Raw genomic sequence first — 12,562 nt, forward strand, 5'->3', positions numbered from 1 at the left:
AGTTTCCTTTATGCTGGCAGACAATTGCACATTTTGCTAATTTTTTTGCCTCTCATTATAATTATTATATGAACTGTATCTTCCCTGAAGAATGGATTCTTTAGCAGCAGTCTGTTGGCGCAACAGACCCATTGCCCCGAGTTCGATTCCCACTCCTTACAGACGATATCAGTAGACGAATATCTGAACCGGTCCTGGGCCTAACCCTAGGTCGACTCAGCCTTAAATGAGTGCCTGCTGCGGTATGAATACATACCGGAACTGGGAAGACATTGCCCCTGGGGCAGATGTAACGTTGTACCGTTGTACTCACACGTCTATGCTCCCCGCTTTCACTAACCCGAGCTGGCCAGTGTAACCGCCACGTCCCACGTGGTGTATGGATGCCATCATCCAGCAGTGGATAGACACGTGATGAAGAAAGCCCCGCTGCCTGAGCGATGATTATCTTATGCAGAATCATCATGATCGGCCATGTTCAATCCACTGCTGCATGAAGCCTCCCCAAAATCTGCTGCCGCAGATCCTGAGGCACAATAATCCACTCCAGCACCTGCACGAAAATGTAATTATTTGCTCAAGCTCCTCGCTGTGGACGTCCTATCAGACGAGTTTTATCCCCTGCAGTATATATATATACACAGTATATATATGCAGCAAATACAGTACACAATATGAATGTATGTATGTTGAACTTCTTTCGCACCGTACATAGCCAAATGTGCTAATTTTTGGTGCGGGGGAAGTACAACAAACTTAACACCAAAAAATATATACTGTGCGTATTTACTGTGTATATATAAGCTGTATTATACTGTGTGTGTATATATACTGTGTATATTTCCTGGTCACAGGCACTCGCAGACACTGTGAAGGCGGTAGCGCATAGCTGGACGCAGCCCAAAGTGATCACGAATCCAACTTCGCAATCTACACAGAGTGCAGAGAGTTTCAAAAACCCTTTACCGGGGTTGCAACTCAGCTCCCCGAACTGTTGGGATTTTTTCTTTCCTGGCCACCCCCACCACCACCACCACCACCGACCTCTCCAAAACGGAACCGCGTTCCTCGGGAAGGAAATTCTCGGGAGGACGCGTTTCGATCTCCGCCAAGTTGCAGCGATCGAGCGTCGGCGCGCCTCTCAACGGGTTGGAGCATCGCAACCGGTTGCTCCGCGGTCGTTTCTGTTTATTTATTTCCACCCCTCATGCCCCACGTGGGACACGTGTTTCGCAGCAACGGATCTCGCGGCCCGAGCTCGCTTCGTGTTGGCGACCAATCTAATTCGGTGACGTGGACAGTTTGCGTCCGCTGGACAGCGCTGCTTTACCCGCTAGAGCTGCCTGCCTCAAGGGTTCGAGCTGCCCCCCCTTCCATCCATGACGGCCAGCCTTGCCGAGTTTCATTTCGTCACGTGGGCCCCCCTGGAGTGCAAGACGGCAGCAGCCTGAGCGCGGCCCGCCTCCGTCAAGTGGGAAACCGCGGACGAACGGCAGTCGATGCGGCGACCCAACGTTCGATCGCTGATCCCCCGGTTTCTGGGGCAACAACAACAACAACACGAGGCTACGCCAACGGCCCTCTTCGGGGTCAAACAACGACGCGCCAGATAGGCCCCGGGACGAGGATCCTGCACACTGAACATTGATGATGATGATGACGGTGATGTGGGCCCCCTTCTGAGCGGTGAAGAAGAACCGTCTATTTTCTGCCTCTTGTTGGCCTTTTGCCCAACATCGATCCTTTGAGATCTTCGATCAACGAGACTTCCCCCCCCACCACCCTCCCAGTGCCGGATGAAGCAAGTGTGGGGCCTGTAGCATATGTTAGTAAGGAGCTCTAAAAAAAAAAGACACGTAAATATTAAAACAAAAATGTTTAACTTGCATAATAAATTAATTGTACTTTTTCATTTGCTTTACAGCCAGATATTACGACAAATCGCTAACCTTAAACACCCAGTCGTTCATAAAAGTTGAAGGCGGTATAGCGCTATAGTAATAGAGCAAGTGCAGAATCACTGAACCGGAATTGATAGCTTGAAAGCATTTAGCGCGGGGCCCTTGAAAGTGCGGGGCCCGTAGCATTTGTACTAGCTACTACACATGTAGCTACTTTTCTTATGAGGATAATTCGGCACTGGGTACTCCCCCCCCCCCCCCCCCCCCCCAGTGCAGATCTTTTAACCTTCTTGTCAATTGTTCCACTTCGACTTTTTTCTCCTCGTCCATATTGTTTTTTGGTCAGGGCCCCACAGTAGAAAATCGATCACACGTGGCCAATGTATCGATCCTCATTCTAACTGACGAAGCTGCGCCTCAACGGTGGCTGAAAGGATTTTTGCCACGACGCGGGATTCATCGCTGTGGGCGCGCGACGGGCGTTCGGCTCAAACTTCTCGACCTCCGAAACTCGCCGCCACCCGATGGAGGTGACGGCCATTCTAACATTTCATCAATCCTCCCCCTGCGTCTGTCCACCCAACGGCACGAGCGTGTCCACCGCAGTCAGTCGAGAAGCAAGTCACACGATTTGGGGTCGTTGCGCGTGGGATTCCGTAGCTTCTCCAGGACGTCTGGCCACGGGGTGCAAGAGTTGGCCAAATGTCCCTCTCTTGGAGGCGCTTCTCTGGAGCTCTCTCTCTCTGGAGTAGAGGCCCTTCCGCTAGCAGGAGCGTGAGCAGGCAATTGCAGGGGCTGATCATTTGGCCCTTAACTTGCGTGGTGGAGGTGGGGGAGACGATGCCGGCAGAAAGGGCAAACTTAATCTTGTTCACGAATGTCTCGACAGAAATGCGAGGGGATTCATCCGAAGTACAAAAGAAAGTTCCGAGGGGATAGATCATGTGCACTTATCGGGTTCCAAGCAAATCTCATAAACCTCACGCAGAGTCCGACACAATTGTATTCGAGGGCTCAGTGAATGCATTTTTTACAGCTCGTGATTTTCCATTGGGTACAAGTGTTGGGTTTTAATGGAGCATGTAAGTAGTATTTTTTTTGTCGTTTTGTGCAGTGGATTCCGAGAAGATGATGTAAGATCTGGCCGGCTGATGTCATTTATTTATTTTTGCTGAGAAGGAGAAGAAATAACCTGAGCCAAAATGTTTTCCACTGACTTTCAGGAAGCTGCATTGGTTGTGAGCGTTTTCATTTGTTACTTAATTGACCTAATTTGCTGACAAAATTAAGCGAGCGGGGAAATTTTAGTTTGTACTGGGGAGATAATGAATAAGCACGCTTTTTTTAAAGTCACTGCCAAACCAACAAACAAACCGTTGGAAAGGACAGAACCACGGTGAGCATCGGTGGTGGGACGATCTATAATGCATTAATCGATTACTTGCATTAATCGATTACTTACATTATCACATCGTGCCCATGTGTTAAAAACATATTTATTTTTTCAGTCGGTCTGTGTTCAATATAAGAGCTTTCAAATCAGACCTGCAACTACTAGAGGGGCAAACATTCAATGGAACATTAAATCAATAAATTAATCATGGGCCATGAATTGCAAAAATTATTGTAATTCACTTGGGGGGGTGGGGGGGTAGAGTATTTACCTGTCCAACCCTCGTAAAATGAATAATCGAGCCATTTGCTCTTACGACTGCCATCGATGTCGTTCTGCCATATGAATGTTTAAACCGTTAGGCATTTGTAACGCACGGCACAGACTTCCTCAGATTCGGAGGCGCGGCTAAAAGCCACATGCAGGTGGGAAGAAGGCAGTCAGTTCCGACGCCACCAACGATTGCCCAAGCTCTGTGGCCCTATATATTTGGGGGTGTTTGTCCAACTGCGTTAATGAGTTGCTTATACATGCGGGAGTTAAACCGGAGTGCCTGGGGGGAAAGGCCGCGCGGGTGAAAGGGGCAACACTCAATCCCCGTACAGATTTAGTTTTGCTCAACTTATTTATCCAGGGCTTTAAATGCAATCGTTTTTTTCAGCCAATCAATGAATACCGGGTACGCTACGAGTTGGAGAAAACCCACGTGTGCAAGTTGAAGGGGTGGGGGCTTACAATCGACGACCCCCCTCTCCCTCCGTACAGATGTAAACAGATGGAGGGTCAATCCACTTACCGTAAACCGCCACCTCCTGGTGAGCCCAGGGTACGGCGACTTCGACGGCCACGGGGAAAGGGAAGTTCGTGCCAACAGCGGCCCCGGCAATAGCGCGCATGTTGGGCTGCTCTGCAACCTTCGGCATCGCCGTCGCTACAAAAGAAATACGAACTCGAGCTCCCATTCGGACCGGCAGATCAGCGGCGACGAGAGCGCGGCAGCTTGGTCGGTTCTCGCCGAGTTTCGGGCTCGCTCGTGTGTCGGCGCCGGCCAAAAGATCATTCGCTCGGTTTTCGCTCGGCCAATGTCGTGGGCGAGTCGACGGAGGCGCGTGAACGAGCGCCTTTGTTGCACGCTCGCGTGTGTTGGGCCCCGCCAAATTCGCGAGAGCACAGCAGAGCGTTTGGCACCTTCACACTAAGCCCCAGTATGGCTTCGAGTTGTGTATATATATATGTGTATATATTTGTACGTGTGAATATGTGTGTGGGGAGCAGTAGTGCAGCTGTTTTAGCGCGCTGCGCTTACGAACACGGCGACCCGGGTTCAATTCACGCTCGCGGCCGACACCAGCGACGATTATCTGAACCGGTCATGGGCCTCCCCTAGGTCGACTCAGCCTCAAATGAGTACCTGGTGTGGTGTGTGTAAACATCACCACTGGGGAGACAAAGGCGGTCGGGCGTAGTGCTGGCCCACCCACCCCTACAATGTGCTGCTCGCTAACACCACTTGCCCCAACAGTCCGTTAAGGCTATATAGGGCAGCTTTGCCATTGTTATATTTGTTTTTCGTTCCAATTATCGGATCGGTGGGTATTCACCATGTGGCGTGGCTTTCCTCGCGTCGTAATCAGGGCACCGTGGTTCGCTTTTCGGCAGGTGCGGGCACAACGAATTCCGCGGCGGTCTCAAGAAATCCTTGGATCCCCCAAACCGCAGATCACGTAAACATTGATCCCGGATCCGGTATCAAGTAACACGAACCCAGAATCCCGGTGCCCACACACCGAGCTTAGGCTGGAAGAAACGCGCGCAGATTGTGCGAGCATTGCGATGTACGAAAGCTGCAAGTGTGTGTGTGTGTGCTTTCAGTTGGCACAGTAGAGGGCACAGGTGGTGCATCTACCAGTTATCTGAGTCAGTCGACCTGTGGCACCTGCTGGGTCTGCCCCGTGACCTCCTGCCTGCGGGCGTTCGACACTTCACGTGGCCTTAACGTGCACATAGCCTGGCACAGGCACCGTGGTGACGTCACCGCCACTAAGTGGTGGTGATGTCACCACCACTTAGTGGCGAATGGCGGTTGTTGTTGCTCTCAATCAGCCAACCCATGGCACCTGGGTATGAGACCTCCTGTCAGCGAGCCTTCGACACTTCACGTTGCCCCAAGGTGCACCTGGCCTGGCACCGCGACTTAGTGGTAAATGCCAGCTATTGGTATTGGTGTGCTCTCAATGTGTAGGCCCACCAGCTTGACCATCCCTTTGTGTTGTCACGGTCCACGCTAAGGGTTCTGCGTTTGATGGGGGGGGAGGGGTTCTCCGTATTTTCCTGGTGTGAAACCCAGGCTAACGGCCGGGTCTGTCCCATCACCCTTGGGGCGCAGCCACACTTTGGGTGTCCGGAGTGTCCTCCTCGCCCCACTTGGACTAGAAATGTGCCTCCTGTTAGGGTGACTACTGTGCACTTACAGAAGCTTGTCGTCGTCATAGCCAGCATTCACGTCACATTGTCGAAGGGAGAGAAATGCATGGACTCAAAAATAACCCCGACAAAATATTCACCAAAATCTTGTGTGTGGGTTGTAATTATTGAGCACAGGATTGAGCAAGAAACTAAATACCAATGTGCGCGTGTATATTTCTAATGTATTAATGAACATCGCTATGAAGGAAGTTCAAAGGTTAACCGGGGATACGTGTGCCTGCATGTGTGTGTGTGTGTGCGTGGGGAGCGGTAGTGTAGTGGCCAGCACAATGCCGCTACGAAACCGCGCAACCCGAGTTCGATTCTGGCTCATGGCCAATAACAGCGGCGAATATTTGAAGCTGCCCTAGGCCTCCCCGAGGTAGACTCAGTCTGAAGTGAGTCCCTGGTCCAGTGTGTACGACATCGGCACTTTGGGGACAAATGCGGGGCCGGGCGTGGTGCTGGCCACCAATCCCACCTCGCGTGCCACCGTACCGTTCTACACGAGGTGCTACTCGCGAAGAGCGCTTGTCCCAACAGTCTGTTAAGAAGCTACATGAGGGTATGTTTGCCTGTGTGTGTGTGTGCCAAGGGGGAGCGTGGTACCCAAGGAGAGACTGGTACCCCGGGAGCTGATGGTAAGCCTGTGAGTACTTCACCTTTCACATCTCCGATGAGTGCACGCGACGGCTTTTTCTTCTACTTCCTCGAGGACACTTTAACGCATTCGCAGAACCCCTCGCTCCAATTCGCTCTCGCCCCGCCACGCTCCGGGGCTTTTATCTCAGCGGGTGCGACGTGCAACCTTGGCAGAACGTGAGTGTTTCGCTCTGTTGAGCTTGCAGCGGATGAGATATTTTTTTTTAATATATATATAAATAACAACTCTTGGAGAGTGTGTTCAGCCTCTCGCACAAAGAAACTCTGTTATATTTGAGAATATCCACAATTTTTTTTCGCCGTGGGGGGGGGGGGGGTGGTGAATAAAACATTCCGTGCTTGTTAGCGGCACACGCCGTTTAAACCCACGCCTGAACAACGGGCGTTGGTTATTTATCGGGTAGCGTTGTCGACCAATTCGATCACCGCGAATGTGCCTAATTGTTCCGGACAAAATTCAAGACGAATATTTCCGCCGCCAAGCACCGGATAAACGTACGGAACACGCCTCAATGACGTTTGCCAACACGGTATATATATATTTTTTAAAAAATGGAATGCACGTCCCCGCTCGCTGAGCGATCTGAGCATGCAGCATTGACGCGACGCACCTTACAGAACGAGCCGCCCCGTTTACCACGGATCACCATTTTATATCGATGGGCAAAGTACAAACTTGCAATGAGTAATAATTTCATTGAAAAATTTAAATTTATATTCACGGCTTCATTCCAATTGTGTCGTCGGCACTATGCCACGTGACACAGCACACATTCAGAGCACCCCCTCCCTCAGAGTGCAGTGCAGCGTACCCACCACGTTGGAAGAAAGGCCCACGGAAGTGGACATGGCAGAGCTACCTCTGAAGTCTGCTCCAGTGACCTCTTATTCACTAACTGAACAAATCGATTAGTGAATACTGGCTGCATTGGCAGTGGTGTACAAGCACAACACTCTGCAAGTCTGTCAATAACATTGGCTCAAAATAATAATAATAAAAACACGTGTGTACGTAATAGGCGATGGTTCGGGCATGTGCTATGAAGAAGGAACAATGCCTAAAACATGACTGATAATATATTTTTTTTATTGAAGGCCACGATGTTGTTGACGAATGAGTTGAGTTTTTTTTCTTACCACCACAACAGGAGTTCTGTCATTTCCCACACATCCTGCTGCAGAGACAATCTTTGCATAGCAATCAAAGTGGTCGTTTTATTTATTATTATTATTTACCATCATATACGTTTATCACTTTCGCCAAGTTAAGAAGAACAATGAAATTGCGTGAACGTTTTGTTATTTTCTGACATCTACATGCATGCATATTGATCTTCCCTCGCACCGTTCGTAGCTAACCGCGCTAATCAGAGGTGCATGGTGAAGGACAACAGACTAAAGATGCGCAACCATTGCCGACCGTGTCGAGAAAAACTCCCTGCACTCGGCAAACCGAGGTTAACCATTTGGCGGATGAACCTGGGTTCAAACCCAGGTTCTCCGGAGTTTTCCGGCTCCCACGTTTTCGATTCCCGAGCCACTGCCTCCCATATCACCGTCTTCGGCTCTTGCCCGCCAGTGAGGCCAATTGTCATCCGTCGCTCCGCGTGATTTCACCCGTGCATCGTTCACCTCTTCCACCCCCTCTCCCCGCTTAAGTGTCGTGATGTTGTCCACCCCCCCCCCCCCCCTGTTGGGAATTCTAGGGAATTCGTGGAATTCAAGGCAGCCAAGGGATAGCTGGCATCCCTGGTCCACAGGTGAGAAGGACACCCCGTGAATGAACTGGGCATATGCAGACAATGGCGATGTCGGCATCACTATGTGGGACAGATGGCTGGACCACAGAAAAGCCACTGTATGTTTGAAACAAAGCAAAAGCGTGTGGCCTCGAGTGCAGAAGATACTGGGAAATTTGCACAGGGTAAGCAAACTCGGACGATGTGTGGCGTACAATTGTGGTAAGAGGGTCGTGATTTAAGAGGAAGCTCTGAGTGACAGGAGACACGTGGAGGATGGAGGAGGATAGGGTAAAAGCGGTGGTGTGGAATAGAACGTGTCGAGAAATCTATTGAATGATAGAAAAAAGAACAGGCTTTCACCCATCCTCGCTTGTAAAAAACAGACGTGAAGATGTTAAAACACAAAATAGACACCGATCACAAGGCATGGAGTCTGCATCAGTCACAGTGCTTAAGGTAAAAAATGCAAACGAATATGCATCGATAATAGAGGGGGTTTTTTGGGTTCGAACGCGTAAATATATAAATGTGTCGTTAAACCCTCCCGACACAGCCAACAAGTAAGGTTTGTCACGTAAGCAGAACGTGGCCAATTCGTCACTAGTACAGCACGCCCGTGTGTTAGAGAGACAATCCACAACATTTACAATCTGAGCACGACGTTTCGCAAGTAATTACAACCAGCTTCATCAGGCGACAGTAACGAATTGGCACGTTCTGTTTACGTGGCAAACCTTACTAAATGTCTGTGTCGGGTGGTGGCGGGTTTAACGACACATTTATATGTTTAAGCGATCTAACCCCAACAAAAAAGCCTGTATTATGGATGATACGCGTCGCGAAAGCCTACGTGTTAAACTGAATATGCATTTTTTTTTTTTATTAAAGCTTTCGTGACTGCAGGGATTCATATTCTTGGTTCTTTCGGTGAAGTCACGTAGAAGGGAAATAATACAATTATAAAAATATAAAACAATAAAATTCTCACGACGTTTCGACTGCAACACAAGCAATCATCATCAGGTGTGAAACACACAGCAAGAAAATGTGTGTTTTTCAGCAATAAAATGCGTGTGTTTTTCACACCTGATGATGATTGCTTGCGTTGCAGTCGAAACGGCGTGATAATTTTACTGTTTTATATTTTTATTATTTTATTGTTTCCCTTCTACGTGACTTTACCGATAGAACCAAGAATATGAATATGCATTGGCAATATACGCACTGCCCTTCAATCTGATTGGCCTGCACCAGAAACAGCCTTCCTCTGTACTATGTCTTCGTCTCACCAGTGCTGGACCCAAGGCCTCCTAAAGGCGACCGGTACAAGGTCAATGCAAACACCAAAGCATTGATAGGCCGTGTTCAGCAGTGACAGCTACGGGGTCCATTCACCAGTGTGAAGCTATTGAAGGATTTAAAAAACGCTTTACCCCGTTTTATGGTCGAACGTTCCGTCACGTTGTGCACAGAGAGGATCATCTCAGTGGGGTTTCTGAGCTGCTGCATTTATTGAGATGCTGGACACAACGGGGGGGGGGGGGGGGGTTCCACGCTGCTAGATTTACAAAGCAGCTGTGAGTCCTACATATTCAACGTTGTTATTATTTATTTTATATTTGGGAGATGAGCCACTTTTAACGGCACACACGGCCACATGGGCTGCTCTTGAGTGAATATGAAACTATGTCAATTCACGGAGGTTCTTATCGAACCTCCTTGGGTGTCTTCTGAGGTTATCCCCCTTATTCCGTACCTTGAACACACGCGAGTGGTTTGAGCAACACCTCCTACGCGTCATCTCGCTTTTGCAAATCTCTTGTGATAAAAACAAATAAAATCAAGACACGTTTGCTCGCTCTTCTTGCCTGTGGCAATGTCGATGGTGTTGTTTGCTGCTGCCCGCTTGGCGTGGCTCGAGCCTTCTGGGGCGGCGTTGCCCGGCAACTGACGATGAACTCCTGGACATGTATGAAAAAGAGCTTTACAGCTCATCGGATTCCTCCAGTAGAAATCGACGTTATGATTGTGAACAAAACGACAAGCGCGAGCTTCTTAAAATGCATTCAGGCCGTGCAGCTGATCTTCCAGTCGTCGCAAATGTGAACATTAATCAGGTATTATGACTGCAGGTATTGTGGTCTATGCAAACATGACTCCTTGTAAAAAAAGGTGTCAGTTTTGTTGCCAGATAGAAGGGTAAAAAAACAATTATCATATTTTTTACTGGCAAATGAGGTTCCAATGGTGTAAATGCTTACCCCGAGCTCTCATACTCTGATGGTGCATTGTCTTTGAGTTGTGCGCCTTTTGGCGTCATCTGGTCGAACACCATGTGAGACTAGGCTCTAAGGAAAGCTGTCTCGAGTGTGGACCAATCAACTTCAAGGACAGTGCATACATTATCAGAGTTATGTTTTTGTTTGCATTATCACTGCAGGCATTGTGGTCTATGCAAACATGACTCCTTGTAAAAAAAAGGTGTCAGTTTTGTTGCCAGATAAAAGGGTAAAAAAACAATTATCATTCATCAGGTTTTTTTTTGCTACGCTGACCTTTTCCCGTGGACACCACCCAAGCCGCGCTGGCCTCGACCAAGCGCATGGACGTGGCGTTGTACCGCAAAACACAACGTGTCTCTTGCTTCGTCACCACGTCGCGCGCCCCCCACCCCACCCCCGCGGCTGCCGTCTCCGAGGTGGTTCTAACCGCCCCGTGGCTGCTCGTTGCTTTGTCTCAACAGGGGACGCGGGGAGTGGCCGGAAGCTCTGGGCAGCCGGGCAGCACTGGACCTCCGGTGAGACGGCACGAAAACCAAACTCTCAGCCGTTGTGGCATTCATTGGCCGTACGTCCGCGTGCACGGCCTTCCTGATAAATGATAACAAATCATGAGCCTCAATGGCTCGTCCCTAAGTAAGTAACGCGAGTACTTTATCATTTCGATGGCCAGAATTTACAATGCCGCTGTCGACTGCTTTCGGATGAAGTCGGATGAAGGCCTCCATTGTGGCAGTAATTGTGGGTTGTTTGACCATACTTCACCACCCTGGTGTGCTCAGAGAAGGGGAGAGGGGGGGGGTGAATATTGTTCCTCTGTACACACTGGAGGACGGGGGTGGAGGGCTCTCAGGACTGGTTCAGGTATCGCTCGCCACGGATGTTAGCCGTAGCTGGGAATGTACCTTGACGGAGGGCCTGAATGTAGCTGCATTGAGATTCTCAATGAATCTCAATGTAATTGTATTGAATTGAACCAAAATAATTGACAGTTGGGTCGTGCACACATTGGTTTCACAGGGATTGATCACAGTGCGGTCACAGGGGGTTGATCACGTATGTCCGTATGTTGACCTAATTTCGCATTGTACCTAGCCGACAGCGCTAATCGGAGGTGCTGGGGGAAGGACAGCAAACCAAACACAAAAAGCAGTTCTAAAGAAACGAGTTTTCAATCCCGATGATTTAAAAGTGCACAGCGCCCGTGGCTTCCTCGTGTCGGAAGGAAGGGCCTTTCGAGACGGTCGCAGAAGCGCATCTGAAAGCGCCGCGCGATGCGGCGACCGCCGTCGTCTTTGTTCGATGGCGAGCAGCCAAAGGACGCCGCTGCTGCTGCTGCTGTTGAGGATGCCCGGAGTCTGCGGTGTGGTCACGTGAGGCTGATCTTGGTTCGGTCACGTGAGGTTGATCTTGGTTCGGTCACGTGAGGTTGATCTTGGTTCGGTCACGTGAGGTTGATCTTGGTTCGGTCACGTGAGGTTGATCTTGGTTCGGTCACGTGAGGTTGATCTTGGTTCGGTCACGTGAGGTTGATCTTGGTTCGGTCACGTGAGGTTGATCTTGGTTCGGTCACGTGAGGTTGATCTTGGTTCGGTCACGTGAGGTTGATCTTGGTTCGGTCACGTGAGGTTGATCTTGGTTCGGTCACGTGAGGTTGATCTTGGTTCGATCACGTGAGGTTGATCTCGGTTCGGTCACGTGAGGTTGATCTCGGTTCGGTCACGTGAGGTTGATCTCGGTTCGGTCACGTGAGGTTGATCTCGGTTCGGTCACGTGAGGTTGATCTTGGTTCGGTCACGTGAGGTTGATCTCGGTTCGGTCACGTGAGGTTGATCTCGGTTCGGTCACGTGAGGTTGATCTCGGTTCGGTCACGTGAGGTTGATCTTGGTTCGGTCACGTGAGGTTGATCTTGGTTCGGTCACGTGAGGTTGATCTTGGTTCGGTCACGTGAGGTTGATCTTGGTTCGGTCACGTGAGGTTGATCTTGGTTCGGTCACGTGAGGTTGATCTTGGTTCGGTCACGTGAGGTTGATCTTGGTTCGGTCACGTGAGGTTGATCTTGGTTCGGTCACGTGAGGTTGATCTTGGTTCGGTCACGTGAGGTTGATCTTGGTTCG

At 49.8% G+C, this 12,562-nt stretch overlaps 2 protein-coding genes across 2 annotated transcripts in view; both read left to right on the forward strand.

Moving 5' to 3' along the window:
- The window catches only part of LOC144938431 (collagen alpha-1(XXI) chain-like), a 56,992-nt gene that overhangs the window by 41,542 nt on the left and 2,888 nt on the right, over positions 1-12,562 (forward strand). The window contains exons 12-15 of the mRNA XM_078866211.1: positions 1,237-1,267; positions 4,120-4,297; positions 4,954-5,018; positions 10,745-10,962. Coding sequence (XP_078722337.1) covers positions 1,237-1,267; positions 4,120-4,297; positions 4,954-5,018; positions 10,745-10,962 — 492 coding nt within the window. The remainder of the gene's footprint in view (positions 1-1,236; positions 1,268-4,119; positions 4,298-4,953; positions 5,019-10,744; positions 10,963-12,562) is intronic.
- Positions 6,389-12,562, forward strand: part of LOC144938519 (uncharacterized) — a 97,437-nt gene continuing 91,263 nt past the window's right edge. The window contains exons 1-3 of the mRNA XM_078866410.1: positions 6,389-6,401; positions 8,130-8,183; positions 10,909-10,962. The gene's annotated coding sequence lies outside the window, so the exon portion shown is untranslated. The remainder of the gene's footprint in view (positions 6,402-8,129; positions 8,184-10,908; positions 10,963-12,562) is intronic.

The sequence above is a fragment of the Lampetra fluviatilis genome, chromosome 22, assembly GCF_964198595.1.
Source record: "Lampetra fluviatilis chromosome 22, kcLamFluv1.1, whole genome shotgun sequence".
Taxonomy (NCBI): domain Eukaryota; kingdom Metazoa; phylum Chordata; class Hyperoartia; order Petromyzontiformes; family Petromyzontidae; genus Lampetra; species Lampetra fluviatilis.